At 41.9% G+C, this 24,971-nt stretch overlaps 1 protein-coding gene across 1 annotated transcript in view; it reads left to right on the top strand.

Annotated features, from left to right (window-relative positions):
* The window catches only part of BCAS1 (brain enriched myelin associated protein 1), a 67,929-nt gene extending 46,015 nt beyond the window's left edge, over positions 1-21,914 (top strand). Inside the window, exons 7-13 of the mRNA XM_063146377.1 lie at positions 260-304; positions 2,979-3,113; positions 9,032-9,067; positions 9,875-10,096; positions 10,563-10,721; positions 15,958-16,206; positions 21,696-21,914. Coding sequence (XP_063002447.1) covers positions 260-304; positions 2,979-3,113; positions 9,032-9,067; positions 9,875-10,096; positions 10,563-10,721; positions 15,958-16,206; positions 21,696-21,770 — 921 coding nt within the window. The 3' untranslated portion in view covers positions 21,771-21,914. The remainder of the gene's footprint in view (positions 1-259; positions 305-2,978; positions 3,114-9,031; positions 9,068-9,874; positions 10,097-10,562; positions 10,722-15,957; positions 16,207-21,695) is intronic.
* Positions 21,915-24,971: the final 3,057 nt, after the last annotated feature.

Raw genomic sequence — 24,971 nt, 5'->3', positions numbered from 1 at the left:
CTTTATTCTTTTTTAAAATAGTAATTTTCAATATAGTATTTTTATTCTTTTATATCTGTTGTTCACCGCTCCGAAATCTTTTGGATGAGGAGTGGTAAATAAATATTGCAAATAAATAAATAAAATATTTTCAATTTGAAAGTTTGGAATTTAAATGTTTCCCTTCTGGTTCTAGGCCAAAGATACTTTCAAGGTTTGGCTTGTTTTTTTAAAAAAATTGCACATTTCAGGGATTGGTTTTGTCTTCTTGTATTGAAAGGTTTCTCCAAGCAAGACAGATTCCAAGGCTGATTCTGAGGAAAAGGTGAGTGTTTGTTCCTGAGAAAACGGGATCTCTCTTTTTCCTTAAACCACCTGCTTAAACTGGATTAATATGTGTCTTAGGGCTGATTCACACACACATGTACATCTGATGCTACATTGAAAAGTATTGCATTAAGCTGACATCAGGCAACGTTAAGGAGCTATCTGTGGTGTTACTGTGATTTATTATTTCATTTAAGGCGCAAGCCTATGCATGTTCCGACACTAAAAGAAAAAGAAAAAAGAAGTCTACAACTCCCAGCATTCCCCAGCCAGGACTTTTTTTCTGTCTGAACATGTATTTTTATCTCACCTTTCCTTCAATGAACTTTGGGTAGCACACCTGGTCTTTGCCCTATTTTGTATTTTCAGTTTCTTTGTCATGTGGGTTAGGTGCCGTGTCATGTAGGCTAGACAGACTGGTTATGGTCATCGAGATCCACAGCCAAGTCTGATCTTTGATTCATACATTAACTGGTCAAGTCGCTACTTGATGTTGTAACTATGAAGCCACCCATAATAGGTGGGAGTGTCAGATCAGAACTAGGGAGACCCAGACTCAATTCCCACTCAGCCATGAAGCTCACTAGGTAATCTTGGGCTGGTTACTATATCTCAGCCTAGTCTACATTACATGGTTATTGTGAGGATAAAAGGGGAGAAGGGAAGAACAGTGTACACCATCATGAGATCCTTGGATGAAGTCAAGAAACTCTTCCCTATCTTGGTTTCATACAGTTTAATTATAAGCTCTGTTTGGTGAACTACATTAGGGCCTCTTTACAGACATTTTTAGATGTACACCAAAAAAAAAAAAATTAAAGGGACGGCAAGATATTTTAAAACACATACATCATAGAGGTACATGTGCGAGAGAGTCAGGATATAGCTCCTTGTTGAATGAACATCAGCACACTTGAAGGTTTTGTTTTTGCCTGTTTGGTTTTGCTGCATAATGAGTGAAATGTAGAAACATAGAGCTTGGGAGGCATGACCAGTGCTGAAACAAACAGCAAACCCTCTTGCTATTTGTTTCAGCACTGGTCACATCTCCCAAGCGCCATGTTTTACATGCAATGAACATAGAAAGAACTGTGCTGGATTCAGACCAAGGGCCTATCTAGTCAAGCTCTGGAGTTGCCAACCAGATGCCTATGGGAACCTCACAAGAAGAATGTGAGCACAATGGCACCCTCCCACTCATGTTTCCAGCAACTGGTATACAAAGGCATACTTCCTCTAATCATAGAATAGTAGAGTTGGAAGGGGCCCATAAGGCCATCGAGTCCAACCCCCTGCTCAATGCAGGAATCCACCTTAAGGCATACCTGACAGATGGTTGTCCAGCTGCCTCTTGAATGCCTCTAGTGTGGGAGATCCCATGATCTCCCTAGGTAACTGCGATGGGTAACATATAGCCATCATGACTAGTAGTCAGTAGTAGCCAGTAGTAGTCAATGGCAAACATGACTACTAGTGGCAAAAGGAGAGTGTGAGCTATATCCTCTGGCCCATTGGAATTCCACCCTTGCATGGAACATAAACATATGAATCTGCCTTGTATTGAGTCGGATTACTAGTCCATCTAGCCCAACATTGTCTACTTAGTTTGCCAAAATCTCCAGAGTCTCACTTTCCCATCACCTGGTACCTGAAATCCTCTTAAGAGGAGGTGCAGTTTATTAAGATTTCGAAGTTTAATGTTAGATCTTTCTTTGGGATTTTGTATTTGTAAATTTACATATTTTTATATCATGCTGTGTGCTCCAGATTGAGAGTCCTCACCTGAATGTCTATATAAAGAGACAACGCAACAATAATTCAGAAGAGAGTTCCACTATTTTGGAGCCACCACCAAAAAGGCCCTCTTTCTTGTTTATGCCTACCGAACCGATCTTAATAGCAAGCACTAGAGAAGGACTGCTCAGGCACATCTTAATGTATGGGTAGGCTGTTCTTCAGATAATCTGGCCCTAAACCATTTAGGGCTTTAAAAGTTAAGACCTGGGCTTTGAGTTGTTTGCAAGCCCCCTTGAATTGCAATAGTGCAATTGTTTAACTGTGCTTCAGGCAACACTGGGGTTCACTGAAAGTTTATCAGGAGCTCCTTAATGGGAAGCTGTAATGACATATGAGCTTCCTTGAAACATCACTTGCCTACCCCTATTGGTTTTCCACTGCAGTGAGAATCATGGAAGAGTACTGGATGTATTCTAGATTGTGATCATGTAGGACTGTTGTGACACCAAATGTGTTAATTGACCAGTGGTCCACATGAGCTCAGCATGTGCCTTCGAACATGACTCAAAACGTTCTTCAATGTGCTAGACTTCTACTGCAAGAATTTGGGCTTCCTCTGAGAATCAGTAAGTTTTCCTGAAGGCAAATTGTTAGAACAGTGCCTATAATGCTGCTTATATGCAATTCTGTATATAATAGTGGAAATTGTTCCAAGCTATTACCTTAAGGATTTGTTGTTGGAGGTTTCTGTGGAGAAACTGAAAGGTGATTATCAAAACCGTGAAATACAGAATTCTCATCAGTGAGGCAGAGTGTGTGGATATGTGCATGAATTTATGACAATACAGTGCATACCATCTTGTTGATCTATATTGTGAGCAAAAAGAAAATGGTGCATGTAATAGAGACTCAGCTTTGAATGATGTCGCACAAAGGGATCTCAAACAGGCCATGGTGGGCAGCTTGCGGAGAAGACGGCGGCCGATTCTCTTGTGAAAAGCACCAAGAAAAAGAAGCCAGACAGCCCCAGATTAGGACACAGTACATTTAGCAAACTGTTTAGGCATAAGGTTGGTATTGGAGAGTAAAACAACAACCACCCAGAACCCTGAACGGCAACAGATGAGTCTTAAGATGGTTCAACCAGAATGAAAACTTGCAATGGTTGGACTAAAAAAGAGCAAAATCAGGCCAGGTGTCTTAGCACTCCCCACAAAAAAAAATCAGGCAAGGGGAAATGCTTCAAGTCTTTCACAGCCTGGAAATTTGCCACTCAAGTAACATCTGTGAATTCAGGGTTCAAGGAGAAAAGAAGATCCCACTGACCACATCATAATGACCTATTCCTATGTCATTTTAATAAGACCCTCTCACTAACAACTCCTATGTTGCCTTTAACTAGAACTGACAAACAATTCAGTTTTTAAACGTGCCATTGACAGTTATACTTTGCATTCATGTAATGAATTTAAAGATTTCAAAAGAATTTCACATATTGTATCTTAATCAACAGGAAGACAGCACACTTATTACCCCATATTGCAGAAGGGGAGCTAGGGATGATACTGAGAACATGCTACCTAGAGAATTCATTGATATTTGAACTTCAAATTTCCCAGATTATGCTCTTATCACTCCACTGTACCAGCTTCCGTGTTATGTTTCTTCAGAATCCCTTTGGGAGTGTATGGCCACATTTGGGTGACATTCGTTGGCTTCACAAGCTAATACAAACAAGCCATTTTCCCATGCATGGAGCTCCTTTGTGCACTCTGGCAAACAAACCAGTATGTCCTCTTCCTCTAACTATAGTTTCCTGCTTCTTCCAAACCAAGAAGCTATGGTTAACAACTTCAGAACAAGCCAGGATATTAAACCATGGTTTGATGCTGATTTCCTATTCTGGCTTGTTCCTGGTTCAGATAGTTTCCTGATTCAGAAGAATTGGGAAGCACCTGGGTTTGTTTGCCAACTCGCACAAAGAGAAGAGCGAAGAAGGAAAGTCTTGTTTATAGAGTATTAAGCTGTGAGATGATCATCCAAACTCTCTCTGTATGACTTCATGATAGTTAACTGATGGACAATTTACAGGTACCTGTAAATTTTCCCTTGGATATGGGGATGGGGTAATTCACATTTGAAAATTTTGACAGTGCAGATCCCCTCCACACACACCCAAGTTGTTGTTTTGTTGTTGTTGTTGTTGTTGTTGTTGTTGTTGTTGTTGTAAAGAAATGGGAAATCTAGCCATGGATCTTAATGTCTAGTCTATTTCGGTCCTAAGATGCATAGGAGTCAAAAGGAATGGAAGATAATTTTTGGTTCCATTAGTTTCAGCCTAATATCAAGTGAAAATAAATGTCTAAGATTTATTGCCATTTCGCTGGCTGAGTACTTGGAAGGAGGATCCTCCTTCCAAATATTCCACAGCCCATCAAAAGATGGGCCCTGACTGACTTCATAGTCAGTTCTGCTTCATATATTGTAGTAGTTCTGCTCTGGTCATGTTAACATTACTTGCAAAGGAGATCTTTCCAGTGGGTTATACAGTATTTCTTGGCTTTGATATGGAGAGATGTGTGACTGCAGGAGAAAGATATGTACCTGCTGCATCCATCAATGATCCCCATCCTCTCTTCTCTCCCAACCCACACAAGTGAGAGTCATATCTTTCTGATAGGATTTATCTCCTGTAGAGTGTAAAGGGGAAAGCAATCAAAAGAGCCAGGCTGATCACCAATGCAGTAGGCTGATTCTGCTTGTGCATTGACCTTGCATATGGGAGCAGAAACTTCTTTCCACATTAAGCACAGCAACAAAGTACTTCATTTCCGTAGTGTTTTTCCACCCCACAGTGGGAAGTAAACAATTGCTTCTCTGTGCTTTGTCTCCAGGCTGAAAAGATTAGTAGCTAAACCATATTGTATTAGCCAAGAGAGTATGGATTATGCTGGCTTTGAAAAAGTGACTTTAACTCAATATTTCTGTCAGGAAGAGAGGCATTGCACTCTACCTTTCAGTTTTTCAAGTTGTCTCTTTCCAGCAGCCATGATGAAACTCCAGCAAAATACTTCTGCATCATCCAGCAGCAATTTCGTATTGAACTGTATCACAGCTCACAGTTGGCCCTCTAGCCTCTACTTAAATACCTCCAGCAAAAACAAAAACAAACAAGCTCTCTGATCCACGGCTGTAAGAACATAAGTAGAGCCCGGCTGGATCAGACCAAAGGTTCACACAGTGGCCAACCCACTGCCCACAGGAAACCCACAAGCATGACACAAGTGCAACAGCACCCTCCTGCCCATGTTCCCCAGCAACTGGGGTAGATAGGCATACTGCCCCTGATACTGAAGGTAGCATAGAATCATAGAATTGTAGAATTGGAAGCATGTAGCCATCAGGACTAGTAACCACTGATAGCCTTTTCCTCCATGACTTTGTCCAGTCCCCTTTTAAAGCCATCCTTATTGGTGGCCATCACTACATCTTATGGTAAACAGCTCTTATCATTAGGTGGATGATGATGATGATGATGATGATGATGACATACCGCCCCACAGCCGAAGCTCTCTGGGAGGTTTACAAAAGTTAAAAACAATGAACTAGCTAATAAAATTTAGCCTTGCAGTTTGCACCCATTAGTCATAGCCCTGCCATTTGCAGCTATAGAAAACAAGTCTGCTCCATCTTTGACATCACGGCCCTTCGAATATTTGAAGACAGCTGGCCACATGCAACCCACACGGTCATAAGAGTTCATGGAGCAGAAGTCCCAGCAGTAAAGCATCAACTTTAAAGGGTCAGAGTGAATGCACGTCTGATACTGCAGAATGTATTTTGACTGTAGGATTTGGTTTAGTACAGAATTCTACCCATAATGCTATTGATACGTTATTAAATTTGCACATAAATCAATACGTTTGTTCACTGATATATGGAGGTTGGACGAAAAGAATACTGGCATTATATCCTGAGGAATTCATATAGACAACGTTCTTTGAGCTGTGGATGGAAAATTAATTACTGAGTGCAGAAATTCCACTCAGACACCCACATGGAATTTTTGGGAGCAGGGGGTCTTTTATAATAAGTACATTTATTTGGAATATGGAATGGTGGCTGGAAAGACACTTGGGCTGGTCTTAAACAATTGTCTTGTATCTGATTTGTTTAAAAAATGAAAAATTCACACATCTCCCTAAAGGGGAATAAGCTATATATTTTTATAATCATGCTGGAGTCAAGGGGTGGGGGGAGAGATTAAAGATGTGGCCATAATCCTACTCTTAAATACATCATTCCCAAATAGTTCAGAGGCATTTATGTTGGAGTTGTATAGCCATCATAAGTCAAGGGTACTATCAACCCCTTCTGATTGGTTTGTTCCTGTTTGGGTTCCAATAGCATCCTCCTGTCTTGGCTTTACATAATGCCTATTTTAAAACCCTTTGCTTAAGTTGTTCTGAGAGGATGCTCAGAACAAAATTCTCTTTTGTTGCTGCAATTCCTGCATTGGAGTTGACATGACAAGAGAGAGAGAGAGAGAGAGAGAGGCCCCATTCAGAAGACACCTTAAACCATGGCTTTAACCACAGTGGTTAATCCAGAAAGCCAGGTTATGTTCAGAAGACACTTTAAACCATGGCTTTAACCAAGTTGAATAAAGCAAAAAGCCTTATTCAACACGGTTAAAGCTGTGGTTTAAGGTGCCTTCTGAATACTGTCTGGCTTTCTGGCTTAGCCACCATGGTTAAAGCCGTGATTTAAGATGTCTTCTGAACGGGACCAAAGGGAGCACTCTGATCAGATAATTACTGATATTAGAAAAGATAAAAAGTTTTTTTAAAAAATGAAGGATTTAACTCAGAGCAGCTTCATATATTACGTGATTCAGCAGGAACAAGAAAAGTGAGTGACACACATTTCCTGTTTAGTGATGTGCAAGTTGCCTCCATTAGTGTGGCCGCTTACACGTGGCAAAAAAGGGGACAAAAGAAGACGTAGGTTTTCAGATGTTCATGCATATGTTTGAATGCAAATATAGAAAGAATAAGTATAATTTAAATAGAAATAAAATACATCTCACCACAGTGGGGAAGTCTAACCAGGCAACCTGTGTGCCTGCTCCGTTTGCTGGCCAGGTGCTCACTGCTGATGGGCATCTTCCTGGTCCCAGCTCTCTCTTCTTACGGTCCTTAGTGGCTGCTTCCAGATGAGGCTGTTATGGTTCCATCACCCTAACTCATTCACGGAAGTTGATGGGAGTCAAGATAACATAATTTTCTGCTCATAACCATCCCATGTTTCCTTACCACTTCTTCAGTCTTTTCCCTAAATGCACAAAATCTGTTGAGAGGAAAAAGACAGGGCAGTGGCACAGTGTCTTCTAATTGCTTCCCTCTGTCTGGAAGCACTCATCTTTAAACCAGACTAGGACCAGACAGACCTTCAAATAGAGGATTGTCCCCTGCAAAATAGGACACATGGCCACCTTATAACACAGACACACATGCATCTCATGACAGAGGGGAACATGTGTGTTCCAGTTGGCATGTTAAAAAGTGTCATCGAGAACAGCAACTGCCAGGGGCTATCTTCAGGGCACCGAGTTGGAGCCGCATTTTCCCCAAACCCTGAACTTTTAGTCCTGTGGGGTTGCGCCAGATAATCCCCATGCCAAGGAGCAAGTGAGGGGTTTGCAGCAGCTGGGGGGAGAAAATACTTTAGGACGAGGCGGTGGCAGCAGCTCACGGGAAGAAAATAAACTCTTCTCCCCATGGCAAGGCAGTGCAGGGCATTACAGCATCCATTGCATTCGCTGGCCTGGCCCCCTCCCTCTGTCTGGGCAGATGGCGACCAATTAGGGGTCACCATCCACCAGGAAGGCCCCGGAGCGGCTCCTGGATGCCTCTGTTCAGAAGAGCCAGGCTGCCCTTGCTGTGGCTGGAAAAGTTGGAGGAGGTTCCCAACTTTTCAGATGTGCATTTTCAGCTCTTTGTCCACCCTTCGAATCTGCGGCTGCATCATCTAACCGACGCGGCGCAGATTTGAAGCCACCCCAGGCAAAGAAGACGTCAACACAGCCCCCATGTCAGTCATGGTTCCTGTTATCTCATAACATCAGTGGTGGGGGAGATCACTGTTATGTCCTACTTCAACTGTTAAAGGAAACATGGAGAACTGGAAACACCAGTGACTCACGCTTCCTGTCCTCCTTGCATCTCAAAACATCTGAAACCAACCCCATTTTCTTTTCCCTTCCCAAGCTAACATTGTTATTCAGGTGTCCATGTTAAATACTAATTTCAACCCAAAACCATTTTTTCTTTAAAAGGATAATATCTCCAAGATAACATTGTTACTAATAGCTGGATACTACCACTTTGCTGCATGGGCTTATATGAGTAGTTCATGTGTTTAAATGAGAAATGTACAGTGGAAATTATGAACGCTGCCATGATTTATGGTGGAAGCGGAAAAGTTGTGAAAATCATCACCTTGAACCAATGTCTGATGATGATGATGCGGCAGGCCACACTTGCCCACAGATTGAAGTTGCTGAAACTCACATTGGGTGCAGCCAAAAATGGATAAGTAGCAAATAAAAGAGTTGATTTTGTTTCCATAGGCAAAGGAATTTGGGATGCCACTTGTATTCATATAACCATATTTTTTCGGTGGCTGACACAGGGAAGTCATCTGAAGAACTTGAGAAGGGCAATGCTGGATTGGATCGAAGGCCCATCTGGTCCAGCATTCTGTTCCCACAGTGGCCAATAAGATGCCTATAAGAAGCCTGCTCACATTCAGCAGCAACTTCTATTCAGAGACATATTACCTCTGATACTAGCATTAATATATATATCCAATGATTGTGTGAATCTATCCATATTGGATCCTTGAAAGTAATGCCAAATGGCTCTTGATAGTGTGGAATGATAATGCCCCCAAATGACTTGCATGTGTGTGTTTTTCCCACTTCCAGGCAAAGAAAGATGCCCAACAGACAGCAAACACCAAAGTGAGTAACACTGTCAAAAAGTGCACATGTGGGCCATGCTTTCCCTGTTGCATCGGTGTGACTAAGGGCATAGCTAGGCAGGGCGATATCCCGGGGATTGCCCCAGGGTTGTCCCTCTGCATCCACATGTTGCACAGGGCATCCTGGGAGCAGGGAGGGATGATCCCTCCCTTGGCCCGGGATATCGCCCTACACTTCTGTTGCAATTTTTCCACGGTCTCGGGATGATCCCAAGACTGCGGAACGTGTGGCTGGGCGTCGCGGGTTGTCCTAGCTTCTCACGAGTAACCGTGAGGAGCCAGGAGCCTCAGCAGCTCTGTTCCCATCGGGGGTGGGGTGGGATGAGCAGGGATTTTTTTAAAAACAACAACAACTCACATTTTGCGCACAAGCGCTTGTGTGCTCCATCTCCTTTTAAAAGAAAAAAACAAAATGGTGGGCGTGACACCCTTGTCCTCTTAGGACATTGCGTGCCGCGTGTAGACAGAGGGGGAGATCTCGCTATAACCATATCGTGAGGTCCTCCCTCCTCCGTCGTGCTAGACCCGGTAGGTCTAGCCATGGCCTAAGAATTGGATTGCCATGCTGTTACCTTCACCCTTGCCATAACCTGTCTCATTTAATCCTGTGGTGTATGAAGGTGAATGGATGAATGGATGGTCCTTTCTACGATACAGATGTGCTATATCGCGATGCCTTTTTCCTTGCCGTTGACATTACATGCAATACGTTTTCCCATTGGTAATGCTGACAGTCTTTAAAATTGGTTTTTGGTTTTACAAATTCTTGGTGTGTGTATCTTCCTAGATTACTGAGCAGCCTGAAACCATTACTGTTGTGAAATCAGAAATAAACATCCCGCCATCACAGGAGAGTCCAGCAACAAAACAGAACACAAAAGCCCCCGAACCTCCAGTACAACAACCAGCAGTAGCAGCTGTCGTTATCACCAATGAAACTCCAAAAGATGTGACGAAGGAGAGATCTTCTTCTACTCCCATACCTCTAAGTAAATTCTTTTGGAAAAAGGTACGTGTGGATTCTAAACCACGCTTTTCCTTAATAGTTGTATTGAAATTAGATTTTATCTTTAGGAGTTTTCTTTTTCATGTATTAAACAATTGGCTCTGAATTGATCAAAAACTGAGTGAGGTTTTAACGCAGACTGTGGGGGATTCCACACGTCGTACTGAGGGCGCTTCCATGCGCCCCCAGTGTGACCCCAAAGTGATCGTGTAGCTTGCCTGGAGAAGAGACAAGGAAGAGGCGTCCTTGCCGCTGCCGTCACCGCCACCCACCTACCTCCTCACCGGCTACATAACCACATACTACATAACCACAGTTTAGATTCACTAACTATTTGCTGCAAAAGGGTTAGCGGCATAACCTTGGCTTAGTGTGTTGTCTGAACAGGCCCCATCTTGATTTATTTAAATGCATTTTCACAGATGAAGATTTGCCTTATTTGTTTACATTTGTTATTAACTACCTGCAGACTCCAACAGATGACATAGAAGTGATAAATACCGAGAGAATTGAAGCATCTCCTGAAATTCCAGCTAGAGATGAAACCAAAAGCCAGGAAAGTGCAGAAACAAAGTCCAAAGGAGATGAGAAATCTACCAAAACAAACCTGAGGAAATTCTTTAAATTGGTAAGAAGGATATATATTTTGTATTTATATGGAAGAGATATAATGTATGACCCAAGAGGAATTATATGGTCATACTCTGCTTGAGGAGTCATTCTTTGGTGGTGGCATATGGCTGGGCAAATGCACTCATGGGCTGTTTTTGCACATAACGCTAAGCCATGGTTTATATTAATCATGGTTTGTTTATTTTTATTTACGAATTGTCTTATAGTCAGGCAAACAAACTTGTTTCCCTATTGCTGGTTTGTTTCTCTCCCACCTATTTTGCTAGCCTTCAGAGCAGTTGCATTTTCAAGCTGCTCTTGCTGAACACCTAAGTTTCAGAGCAGACAGCAGCACAAACAAGCCAGGGATAAGCCACAGTTCTGGATTCAGACATCATGACAAGCCATGGTTTAAACAAGCCAGATTTCATAAGTCAACAAAAAACCCTAGGTTCTATTTGTGACTTAGAGCTAGTTAACAAAACATGGTTTGATTGAGGAGAAAGGTTCAAACACAATGAGAAGCCATATTTCAACAAACCAACCATGGCTTAGCATTATGTGCAAATCAAGCCATGGCCTCACTGGAATAGACATCATATGAGAACCAGTCATATGTGTGCTGATAAACTTGCCTCTATTAAAGATAATGCAACAGATGAAGCCAAATAGCTGGGGATATTATTTAGTAGTTCCATTTGTGAAGGGGCTGTGTCTCCTAGATGGCTTGATTAGATGATGTTTACATAAATTGACTAGAGAGCTTTAGCAGGGGACTGGAGAAATTAATTCATTCTGGATAAGTCTGTCAATGGTTATTAGACATGACAGCTACATGGAACATCAATGTTCAAACTTGGAGGAATACGCCACTAAATATATCAGCTACTGTGGAATGGTGGTGGACACTTTTGTGTCCTGTTTGTGGACTTACCAAAAGTATCTGGCTGGCCAGTGTGGGAAGCAGGATGCTGGAGTAGATCAACCTTTTGTCTTGGCTTTTCTTACGACGAATTGGCTTCATCTGTTACATTTCTTTATATTATTGATGCAGTCTTCTGTTGGTGGTCATGTTAGTGGCACAGAGATCGAAATACAGAATCTGTGAGAGAGCTTTTATTGGGCCACTCAACAGCTTAAAGCTGATATCGTTGCCTGCATTTCTTCACTGAATGATCATTGTAGTCCTCACCCAACATTGGAATACACCTTCAGACACCACAGATGTCTGACTAGTAGAAAGTATGAATGGATTCATGGAAAAGACAGATCAGGCTCTCTTAAAACTCATGGAACAAGCACTGACATTCCTAATTTCAAGGGTTTTTGTTGTGCCCTGACCATCATTTAGAGAGCTTCCATTGTTCATAGCCATAGGACATGAACAACATCCTTCTGATGCAACATGTAAGGTCACTTAGCTGGTTTCATTTTCATTACCATTGAGAGCATCTATGTGTTATGTTGAAATTCAACAATCTTGCCATACAAAACTATCCACTTCAGTTTCGCATGGAATGCAAACATGTGAAGCTATCTTATACTAATTTGGTGGACAGTCTGTTTAGGCCAGCACTGTCTACTCTGATGGGTAGAAGTCTTCCCGGGTCTCAGGCAATTGCCTTGGATCTCATGGGCATACAGCTTAAGTTAGGAAGGAACATAGGAAGATGCCTTATACTGAGTCAGAACATTGGTCCATCTAGCCCAGTATTGTTGACACCGACTGGCAGCGGCACTCCAGGGTTTCAGGCAGGATTCTTTCCTAGCCTTACCTGGAGATGCCAGGGATCGAACCTGCGACCTTCTGCATGCAAAGCATTTTTCACCCCAGCCACTGAGTCAAATAGTCCTCAAATGAACTCTTAAGGGAGTTGCCCAAAGATGTTGCCTGCCCTAAGAACCTAAAAGGCCATGCTAAGGGAAGACTTCCCCAGGAAATGTTCTCCGCCTTGTTCACAAGTTTAAGCACAGGGGCAGAGACAAAGGAGTGTCACCTGTTAGTCATCTGTCATCGCCGTAGGAACATGGTAGCAAAGCATGTCATCCTTTGTTATTTTAGTCAGGCAGAAGTGATGCAAGGGCAACTCCTTCAGAAGAGGTAACTGGGCAAGGACCCGACCACCAAGTAAGTGTATGGATCATTCAGCCTTTCCTTGGTGATGGGTTTAGCTAGAAGTCTATTTCTGGAGTTTCCCTTTGCCTTGTTACCACAATGACAATGTCACTGATTTGTACCTGACACTGTCACATCATCTGCAACCTTTGACCTCTTGAATTTCATCCTGTCCTTGTTTCCTAATCATGTTTGCATTTTGAAGTGGCACTGTTACGTTAGAAAGAACAAAAGCAAGCAAGCAAGATCTCCTTTGGAAGCAAATCCCTGTATTCATAATCAAAACTAAAACAAATCAGGCAGAAATTATTATGCTGCAGTTATCATAGTCTGGCCCAAATGGCTGGAGCGTTAACATCTGTATGGTACAAAATATGGACAGTAATAGACAGCAGCCTGGTAAAGATCATTTGTGGGAAATGGTTACTCCTTGCTGTCCGTTGTAAGGTGCAAGGCACAGTTCTAATGCTAAAGTGTGACTGCCTAGGAACCATAAATAAGCCATATAACATGGAGAGGAGGAGGATTATGTACACCGCCTTGGGTTCCTTGGAGGAAAAAGGCGGGATATAAATGTAATAAATAATAATAATAATAATAATAATAATAATAATAATAATAATAATAAAAATATAAGCTCCTTGGAAGAAAGGTGCCAATAAGTGTAACAACATATCAACTTGTACCGAGTAAATAGGGCACACTTATTTAATCTGTGATGTTTAGTATCAAGAATTGCATAGGTTATTATCAATTCACCCTTGCATTAGCTTTCCTGGAAAGCCTTAAACTGGCATAAATCCTTACAGGATTTGTAAGGCATTGAGACTGTTCCTATGCAATGTCCCCACATGCAACACTTCACAGTTGCTATTGGAAACCATCCCCGCTCAACTTTATTTAACCTCATGGTGGTGGTGGTGCAGAGCACTGAAGAAGAGGGCAGGGGTCACTGAGCATGAACAGAGGCATCCAGAAGGTGGCTGTTCAATGTGTCCTTCTGGACAACTGGCGGCCGGATGGCCTCTTTCTCCTGTGCTGGGGCCAGCCCCTCCTTGGATCCTCTACTCTACTCTCACTTTTCTTAGATCTTTTACCAAAACGCAGTAAATCAAAGAATCAGGGTTGATTCAGCTCTCGTGTCAATGAAAATCTTGCTTTCTATACACCCTTCCCCAACCTGGTGCCCTCTGGATGTGTCAGACTACAATTCCCATCATTCCCATCCAGCATGACCAGTGACCCGAGCAAATTAAATGTAAAAGAAATATAAAAGCCTCTCTAAAAAAATAACCATAATAAATGTTCGTATTTAATGTTAACCACTAGCTGTCCCATAAGCACTACAAAATATTACAACCTGTGAGCCACCTTTTAAAAGATGTATTTGCTTCCAGATGTTTAGCTCTAGCATAATGTCCCAGATGTACCATGATGGCTGGAGTGGGGTAGGGTGGGTGAATATTAGTTTATTGCACTTTGTAATGTGGAACTGCAGTAACACTAACCGTGCCATTTGGTTTCTTATTCTTTTAAAAGCTGTATAGTTTATGTTTGAATCCTTTTGATCCTCATGCCTTGTCCAGATCTCCCCCCTTCCTCTGTTGTAATGAACTGCTTTATGATTGCTGATGCTTTCAAAAAATAATAATAAAGTAAATAAAATTGTCATGTTTTCTCCATTTGCAATTTCATGCGGGATTTTCTGTGGCTTTGGACTTCCTTGACCAAATCATGGCTTTTCAGTCCTTCTGGTGGAGTATTATAATTTTACACATGGGAAATTTTGTTCTTACCACCTTTCCTTTCTGTATTTTGGTGTTATATATCTGTTACCTCGATCTTTCAGTTCTCTTTCTTTTCTCTCTCTCGTCTGGTTTCGTGCTTCATGGCTTAGGATGCAAACACTGTTTTGTCATAGTGCTGTTCTTGCATGCATGTCTGTAAAAAAGTATATTTCTCTAGGGCTGTGTCCAAATGGCAACTAACTGGGCTCCAAACTGGATGTTGTAGTCCACAAGGAGAAGTTATGGGACACACCCCAGCATAGGAAGCTGTTTGATACCAAGTGAGACCATTGTCCTATCTGACTTAGTACTGCCTACACTGATGACTAGAAGCTTCCAGGATCGCTACCTGGATATGCCAAGGATTGGACCTAGGAGTTCCTACATAGAGAACATGTGCTCTACCACCAGGAGTACCTTTGGAAAACCTGGGATTACTGCAGGAAATCAACAGTATGGAAGTATGTGTGGATTGATGGGCAGTTAGCATTGGCCTAAGCAACCCACAGTACCATAGTGTGGAAGATTGTGGCCAGGTGGTCAGTGTGCCTGCCGATTCAGTCCGCTGTCCAGGTGCTAATTGCTGATGGGCAGCTTTAGGATCCCAGCTCTCCCTTCTTAGGGTTCATTATCTTTAACCCCAATGGCAGTCCTTCAAATAGAGGACTGTCTTCTGTAAAAGAGGACACATGGCCAATCGACATGGTTCAAATTTTATTCCAGCCATGAACTCACTAAGTGGCGTCATCTACAGTATGGGGTTATAATAAGACTGGGTTGCTTTACAGGGTTATTATAATTATTACTGAAATCATGTATGCAACATCCTTTGGCCATTCTAAAGGATGCAAGGAAATGCTGCTAGGAATTGCTGAATGGCACACCAATGCCCAAATAAGAGCCATCTGGACATAGCCCTATGTCAGATATCTTTCCTCCTTTTTTTTATCATGCAAGAAGAAATTTAAAATCAGAGAAATGTGTAAAAGGAAAAAGAAATGCTTTGCGGAAAACTAATTATGCTGTTTTCATTTGCAAGAGTAGCCATACAATTGTAAAGAAAGGCTACTCTTGTGTGTAAGGGTGGCAGACTAAACTGCCTGTTAATATGCTGTGCAGCCCAATTCTATGTAGGTTTACAATGGCACTTATTCCCTAATAAGTGTGCATAGGATTGCGGCCTATATTCTGTTGGGTAAATAATCCCCAGCCCAGCCCACTATTTGGCTTGCAGGGAGGGGAACTTTGGTTTTATTAAACAAAGGAGCCTCCTGCCAAATCAAATGCATTTCTTATTTTAAACAAACAAAAAAAGAGAGAGGAATAACTGATGTTTGAAACTGCTTTAGACACTGGACTTCACAAACAGGCCCTTGACTGAAAACAAAGAACCTGTGGTGGAGATGGTTCAAGAGAACTCAACAGAGAAGCTGAACGCGCAGAAAGGGAACCAAGAGGAAGTCAAAGACCAGCAAGTTTCCCGGGCGCAAGAAACAACGGAGACAGATTCCCTTCAGAACGGAGGGGATGCAGCGAAGGAAAGAACTCCCAAGAGGATAGAGAAGAGGCAGTCATTTGGAGGGTTTTTTAAGGGCTTTGTACGTTACTTTTCATCTTTCTTTAGTGATGCTCATGCAGCCACCATCCTTAGAAGCTTTCTGGTGTGATCAAATGGGGGGTTAACCTCACAATCTGTTTCTAGGACTTAGTCCTATGCCAGTAATTGGGATCTTCGTGCACTTGATGGCAATGGGGGCTCTGCCTTCTGCACCCAGGTGCCCCTCCTGTAAACTTACCACGAGGTGGGCAGCAGTGTGGACGGGTGAGGGCACTCAACCCCAGTGTGGAGAAGAAAAGTGTTGGGCAAACAGCTTCAGCCGCTACTGCCATCTTCACTTCCCAGAATGCTTCTGGGCCTTGATGTAGCAAATGAAGATGGCAGTAGCTACGTTCTTGCCCAGTCTTTCTCTTTGCAGCCCTTAGCGCAGCTGAGAGATGTTGTCTTAAAGATATTTTCATTTATTTAAAAACAAACAAAGGAAAATTACCAACCAGTGTCAACCATGGTGAATGCTCTGTGCTAGATGCTGGTAACAGGCCTAGTAAGGAAAAGCAATCTCCCAGCAAATCTATACAGGACACATAAAAAAGGAGTCTTGTGGCACCCTAAATACTAAGCTGTATTGTGGTATAGACTAGAGCCCACTTCAGGTGCAAGTGGGTGCCAGTCCAAAAAGAGCCATAACAAAACCCTTAGAGCTTTTCTCCATAAAGATTTTAATCTGCTGTATCTACTTTCAGTGTCATCACAGAACTGAGATCCAAGCACAATATAATGAGCATTTCTTTTCCTGCTTTTCCACTTCATAACAGAATAGTGCAATTGCACAAGTGGGGAAAGTGTTTTCTTTTGCTTTCACAAATAATACCGCAACTTCACTGTTCTAAAAAAACTTGCCAAAAGTGATGTTTAAAAATGGAAGGGAAATTGGAGGGTCACAATGTCATCTAAAGGGCTCTTAAAACAAGTAGGGATGATGAGTGCATTATAAATGTCTTGTGTAGAAAAAGCTATTCATCCTTAAAGTGTCACAAATCTATTATTTTTGCTGTAACAGGCTAAAGGGCAAACTAGATGTGACATTAAGTATGTGATTGGACTTTTACCTGCATAGGTTTTATTTACTAAATAGTATTGACTTATCTGGATTGAGACCATGATATGGAGGAAGCAGGGCTTAAGCCTTTGCCCCTGCCATGGTCCTGAACCAGATTGCCCCCTTCTGTGCAGCTGCTGTTTAATAAACAGAAACAGAACATGCAAGGGCCAGCCAGGCACTGGATGTCACATCTGGTTTGACTTTCACAGGGCCATCCCTCTGGAATTTGTCACGATTCTACAGAGTATCTAGAAATCATATAGGGCTGGATGTATCTATTCTACCATTGATTCTCCATCAGTGGACTTCAGCATAAACTTTAGCTAGGTGACTTTGGCCTATCATGAACAAAGTTAGAATAACAGATGAGTCCTGTACAGCACCATGTACATTGATGGTGCTATATAAATAAATAAATAAATAAATAATAATAATAATAATAATAATAACAACAACAACAACAACAACTACCTAATTTTACCCAAGTCCAAAGATGGTATTTCAGAAGGGGGTGTCACACCCTGAAATTGACGGATCTGTGTAAGCGTCAACCCTTTTGTCTTCACCACAAGATTTATTTATTTATTTATTTCATATTTATACTGCCCAACAGCCAAGGCTCTCTGGGCAGTTCACAATTAAAGCAGTTAAAACCACAGTATACAAAGTCAGAATTTAAAACTTTATATGTATTTTTAAAAAGTCACCTAAAACCAGGAAAAGTTATAATCCAGGGAAGCCTTGTCAAAATAGATATGTTTTCAGGAGGCGTTTGAAAGATGTTATATTTTCCACCTCCTGAACTGCATGAGGAAGGGTTTTCCAGAGGGTGGGTGCCACTACAAAGAAGGCCCACCATGGAGGTTCTTCGTGAAGGCAATCTGTTTGTCTTGGCAGTGTATGCCATTATTTGCTGGAGGGGAGTAAGGGGAGGAGAAAGAGAGAGAGAGAGAGAGAGAGAGAGAGAGAGAGAGAGAGAGAGAGAGAGAGAGAGAGAGAGATAGAGATGCAGTGTACCCTTCCTTCACTATTGAGACCTGATTTTCACTTTTGCAGGATCCTAGTTTGGATACCTGTTTACAAAATACATGAACTTCTAGACAAATCAGCAGGCACGCATGGACCTAAGGGACGCATGGACCTAAGGCTCCCATCCTTTCTGAACCACCAAGTATTTTAAAGAGATACAGTGCAAATTCTACATGTATGCATTTTCTACATATTTGACAAGAGGCGTCGGTATTTACAGCTGACAGCCAGTTCTTTCCTCCCTGCAAGTAAAGCAGTCTCAGAAGCTGAGATCAAGCAGGGGAGAGAGGCTACTTCATCGTTTTCTCTTATTTGTCTAATTAAAATGGAATTCCTCTGGAATTCCCTGCCTGCGGAGGTCAGGCAGGCGCCAACTTTGTATTCCTTTCAGCGCCTCCTGAGAACGTCATTGTTCCAAGAAGCGTTTCTTTCACAGTTCATTTTTTCATTTTGCTTCTTTTAAAAATCTATTTTAAGGTGTGTTTCTGTGTGTGTGTGTGTGTGTGTGTGTGTGTGTGTGTGTGTGTGTGTTTTAAAAAAACACTTGTACATCACTCCAAAATTTTGAATGGGGAGCAGTATATAAATATTGTAAATAAATAAATAAATAAATAAAATGACCCTCTCCCAAGATGCTTTCCCACCTGTGGAGGGAAAGACACAGTATCCAAGTGTTAAAAATGCAAGGTGCTACTTGGTCATTAACCACCCCAGGTGGCATCCAAGGCTTTAAGTTTTAGAACTTCCCTTTTTACAAGTGATACCCGTCTTGTTCACAAGACTAGCTAAGGGTTCACTGACTGGGCAGGAGGAACCCTTTCTAAGCAGCGCCCTCCTTGAAGTTTGCCTTCTTCCCCCAGACCCTAGAAATTCAACTTGTTGCTACAATGGATGAGAAAGAGAGCAAGGAGGGAACCCTCCACAAACATAGGTGGATTTTATTTTATTTTGTGGAAATTTCAATTCCACAATTGCCTCTTCTTCTTCTTCTCCTCCTCCTCACAAACTCATCAGTTCTCATTTCCTCAAATGATGCGGAAGCCCAGAAAGCCTGAGTGTGTGTCTTAGGTGTGGGGCTGTGGTTATTTCAGGTGAGCCTCTGTCCTGTGCACCATTTTCTGTTGACTCAAAAGGGTGGTTATAATATCCTGGACTGAAGTTGTTTGAACCAAGGTGTGCAAAACTGGGGGCTTTGAGAAAAACAACAACGGTGGGAGTGCAGAAAATGCTTGCTGGTTTGTTTTTTAAAACCTCCAGTTTTGAGCAGACCAATGTGTTCATGGAATTCAGATGGACTCCGCTAGCATATAGGGACGTTCTTCCTACATGTGTCTATTAGATTGTAAGCCTTTGGGCAGAGCCCTTTGTGTGTATTATTTTAATTGTAAATCTCTTCGGTAATGGGCCTTATATAAATCAAGGGTGTTGAAACATGGGCCAAATCCACCCCTCCTAACACCCAGTCTGGCTCTCTAGGGTTTCCCAAATGGCCCCGCCTCCTTCCTTAGACCCACCCCTTCTCCCACAACCCCCACTTTTGGGTACTTTCCCGGCTTTTCCATAGTTTTAGTCCCAGGCCGTAGCTAGAACTAAGGTTTAACCCAGGATCATCCCAGGTTCGTCTCTGCCTGAGCACTGGATGCCCTGTGTGGCACCTAGATGAACAGGTTTGACCCCAGGACAATCCTGGGATAAATCTTAGATCTAGCTACGGCCCCATTCTACGAGGTTGAAATGCCTCTCCTAAGGCTTACTTATTGGCAGGAAGAGCTTTCAGCTAAAGTATGCTGCCATCTTTGGCATTTTGGTCCCATACTTTTTGTCCTGTCCACAATCTCCACTGGGATGTGGCTTCCGGACAGCTTTCTTGAAGTTGAATTTGACCCTTGGGCTGAAAAAGGTTCAACGCTCATGACAAGAGATAAATTCACAACAATAATGATGTCTATGATTGAAACACTTTAAGGTCATCTCATCCAACTCCTTGCCATGAGGGAGACTAAAGAGAAAAGCAGAGCTTTCTGGAACCTCTTGGAAACCAATAATAACTTTTCTTTGAATGCTCCTTAGAGGCTTAAACAAACACTACTGGTGGAGTTTTAGCAGTATTTGTAAGTGGAACATAGGAACATAGAAATCTGCCTTATACTGAGTCAAACCGTTGGTCCATCTAGCCCAGTATTGTTGACACTGACTGGCAGCAGCTCTCCACGGTTTCAGGCAGGAGTTTTTCCTCACCCTACCTGGAGAAGCCGGGGATCAAACCTGGGACCTTCTGCATGCAAAGTAGATGCTCTACCACTGAGCATCTGTGGAGAGGGTGAAGAGCTGGGCAGGAAGAGAGAAATGATACCTGATTAACCTCTTCCAGCTCTATAATGTACAGGCTTTCTGGAGGAAAGGTTCAGATAGCAAAAAGGTTATGAATGACATGAACTGAACAAGGAAATCTCTGAAGTCCCATGAAACTGATTGGTGGGAGATCCAGGACAAATAAAAGGAAGTACTTCTTCACACAGCACATAATTAAGTTATGGAACTCACTACCACAGGATGTGGTGATGGCCACCAATCTGGATGGCTTTAAAAGGGGGTTGGATAAGTTCCTGGAGGCAAAGGCTATCAGTAGCTACTAGCCCTGATGGTTGTGTGCTATCTCCAGTATTCGAGGCAAGAAGCCTGTGTGCACCAGTTGCTGGGGAACATGGGTGGGAGGATGCTGTTGCACCATGTCCTGCTTGTTCATCCCTGGTCGACAGCTGGTTGGCCACTGTGTGAACAGAGTGCTGGACGGGATGGACCCTTGGTCTGATCCAGCAGGGCTCTTCTTATGTTCTTAAGTCAAGACATGTATTGTGACATAAGCTTTCAAATGCTACAGCCAGGACTGTATATATTTTGTGATTTTGCACAAGCACAGAATGTGGCATTGGGTGCACATTCTGAGCATATATATATATATATATATATATATATATATATATATTTCTAGTCCTCATGCCTGCAAAGCTTAGCTTGAAATCACTGCCTCAATCAGAGAGGTGCTGAATAAAATTTCCACTGGTCTGAATGTGAGGGTTCAAAATTCTTGCTCCACTCCCTAATAACTAGTAAAGATTAAGTGCGCAGAATCAAGCCACTTTACATATTTTATGCAAGTAGCAGCTTGTCTTGACTCAGTATTTGGTTGACATTGGCACAGAATTATTACTTTTTAAGTAACGATTAAACACAGCCCTGGCTACAGCCTAATTCACTGTCTGCATAAAGTATCCTACAAACTTAGTAGGAATGTAAGTTTTGAAAATGCCACTCTGGGGTGCCCATAGAACCATTCTCCAAGCCTCTTCAGCAATATCTATACATTTCTCTCTCTGTGTTTTCCCCCCCTTCAACAGAGCCCCAAACGGATGCTTGATGCGGAAGTGCAGACAGATCCGGTGTCTATTGTGTCTATCGTGAAACCCAAGTAAGGAACACTCTGACAAAGCTGAAGACTCATCGGATCCCCGTCATTTCTCCCCTTGCATTAAAAAAAATAATGCCTTGTTTTGGTTCATCCCTTCTATTTCCCTTTCCCCCAACCCCACTGCCGCTTTACATGGTTATCGCCAAATAAGTGCACATTTTTAAATTCTATCATTTTCCCAAGTATTTTCTTATAAAGGTTAGTAAAAGAGCACCAAGAAACATGTTGGCCAACCATTAGAACGGAGGAAAGGCCAGTGTGGTGTAGTGGCTAGGGTGTTGGACTGGGAGTCAGGAGATCTGGGTTTAGTCCCCACTCGGCCATGGAAGCTCACTGGGTGATTTTGGGCCAGTCACAGACTCTCAGCCCAACCTACCTCACAGGGTTGTTGCTGTGAGGATAACATGGAAAGGAGGATTATGTACACCGCCTCGGATTCCTTGGAGGGAAAAAGGCAGGATATAAATGTAATGAATAAAATCAATAAATAAAGGCTGATGGCTGGGATGGGCAGGTGAAAGAGAAAGGGAGAGGTAAGAAAGTAGCACCAGCAAGGAGAAGGGACACCAAAAAAGCATCGTGACATGAAATCCCCACCCCATCTTTGTTAAAAGGTTTTGAACATGTTAAGATCAGGACCTTGTTCCAACATCTCAGGGCCAGCCCTACCATTAGGCAGAGTAAGACGGTCACCTCAGGCTGCAGATGCTGGGATGTGGCAGCAAGGTTTTGGAGGAGACAGCTGTGTGTGCTGTTCTGCCTGCCCTGTGCTTCCACAGCTAGCCTGCCACCTTCAGATACAGCGACGATGCTGCTGCTTCCCCAATATTGAAGTAAGATTCAGCTGTCAGCTTTGGTATGTGGAAAGGCAAGGGAGCACTATCTTGTTGTTCACCCCAAGCAGTAAAATGTCCTGGGCCAGTCTTGCCACATTTGGCCCTGTCCTGCCTCGTGCCCCATACCTGTGTGGCTTCCCTAAATCACAACAGAGATCTCTGGTTAGCAGATCTCAATGCACACAGCCAGACTGGTCCATTTCAGATCCAGGTTGGAAGTTCTGAGCTGTAACCCAAACCAGAATAAGGGCCTTAATCCAAGTTGGCTAAATTTAATGCACCCAGTTTGTATATTCATAATTTGTATGATTTCCATAATGTGCAAATTATGCTTCCCAAGTGAATGAAATTCTTAGATTCTCAGTGCACGCAAAAACATGCAGTGAGCTAGTGGATACATTTCCATGGGTTTTCTACTTCTTAACACTCCTTACAATGCATCATCCCCTTTTAATCTGGGTTGATTAATCTAGCATAACAAAGAGTGTTGCAGCAGTGTTGCAGAAGCAGCTGAGAGACGTGGATGCTTTCCTTGCCATAGGCATGAGGATAGTACAGGCTGAATTGAGGGACAGTGTCTAGGAAATGGTGTTCACAGCATGAGGTTTGCAGCAGTCAGCAAAACTGTAAATTGAAGATTAAAGTCTACCCAATCTCCCACCTATGAACATGTGGAAGTTACCTTATTCTGTTTCAGGCCATCTAGCTCAATAATGTTTGCTCTCACAGGTAGTAGCCCTCCAAGGCTTCAGTTTTTTGATACCTGAGATGCTTTAACTGAATATTGTATCTGAATATTGCATGGTTAAGAAAAACAAGCCATGGTTAAATGTTTTGTCCGTGTAGATTAATATGGGAGAAGGATGAGATCACTCTAACCTCCGAGGAAAGTAATCTTTCTAAGCCTACAATGCTAAACAAAACACACTTACTCAAGAGTAAGAGCCATTGAACTCAGTGGGACTTATTTCTGAGTAAACATGCCTAAGTCTGTCTTATACTATAAAAAGGGTAAAGATTAAATAATTACGGTTACTTGCATGTGACAAGAGGGGGGGGGTTGTGTGTGTAGCAACTTTATACAGAGGGGGAAAAATAAGGGTAAGCTCTAGAACATCCATCAAAATCATCCTTTTAATAAACTGTACGTTTAAAATGTCTTTTTTTAAAGAAAAAAGAAAAAAAGCCACCACTGATGTTCACAGTTATAAGTACCAAGGGCACAGAATCATAAACTTTTAAGGTTCGGCTTCAAATTGATTTTCAACTTATTAATATTATGTACAGGACTTCTCACTAATTCTTATGTATTTCTGCCTGGATGTAATTAAATGGAAGAAATTAACTTTTAAAAAGAAAGCAATTAAAGTATTAACAAGAATGCAACACAAGGGGGCAGACCTGGAACCCTTTATATGACTAACTCAAAAGATGTATTTTACTTTTGTGTTATTAATATTTTTCTGTCATTAAGGGGGGACTTCAGTTTTAAAGACTTTTTTTAAGTTTATGCCTGAAATTAAACCTAATTTCTTTTAAAACAAAACAAAACAGATTATAAGATAGAACACTATTCTGCCTACATTACGATATGCAGATCCTGTGATATGCAATTTTAATAGCATTTATAGAAAATTCAGATATATACATTATTGTAGAACTGAGGAAGAATAAGAATAATATCATAATTTAAACTAGCAACTGAATTCTAGATAGTTGTATATTTTGATTTCCTTCTGATTCAATAAACGTTCTTTAAGAAAATCCATGTAAATTTTCAGTCTTTTAATTGAAAATTGTTATTCACTGTTATTGTTTTTTTAATGGCTAGCAAAGACTTGATGAAAGAGCACCATTATAGAAACTCACATGCATATTCTTGGGGAAGAAACAGCATCTTACAGGCTATTTAAATTAATTATACCTAAATCCATTTTTTTACACCACATGTCCAAACTGAATGGGAAGAAAACACATCACAAGGGGTGTTTGGATCCCAATTCAGAAAACAGCCAAGTTCAGCTCAGACCAATTCAGAGGCCGCCCACTTTGACTCGGATCTGAATCTAAACAAATGGCTATAACTTTTCTTTTCTTTTCATCAGAATCAGATGACATTTGCTGGCATAGTAATCTATTATGGGGGATTATGCCCGCCAGATATCGGAAAACAAGATTTTTGTGTTATGTATCTTTACATTCTGAATTGATTTTTTAAAGGTAACAGCTGATAACTTTTTTACGTCTTTGCAGAATTGGATAAAATTTGTAGGGATAGTTGCCCCTTCCAAAGGGGATCAATCCTGCCAAGTTTCAGATGAATAGGTGCAGGCAGCTTTGTGCAAGGGCAAAGCCTGTATCCTTTGGAG

This window comes from Elgaria multicarinata, chromosome 1 (assembly GCF_023053635.1).
Source record: "Elgaria multicarinata webbii isolate HBS135686 ecotype San Diego chromosome 1, rElgMul1.1.pri, whole genome shotgun sequence".
Classification (NCBI taxonomy): domain Eukaryota; kingdom Metazoa; phylum Chordata; class Lepidosauria; order Squamata; family Anguidae; genus Elgaria; species Elgaria multicarinata.
This window is presented reverse-complemented; position numbering and strand designations above follow the sequence as displayed.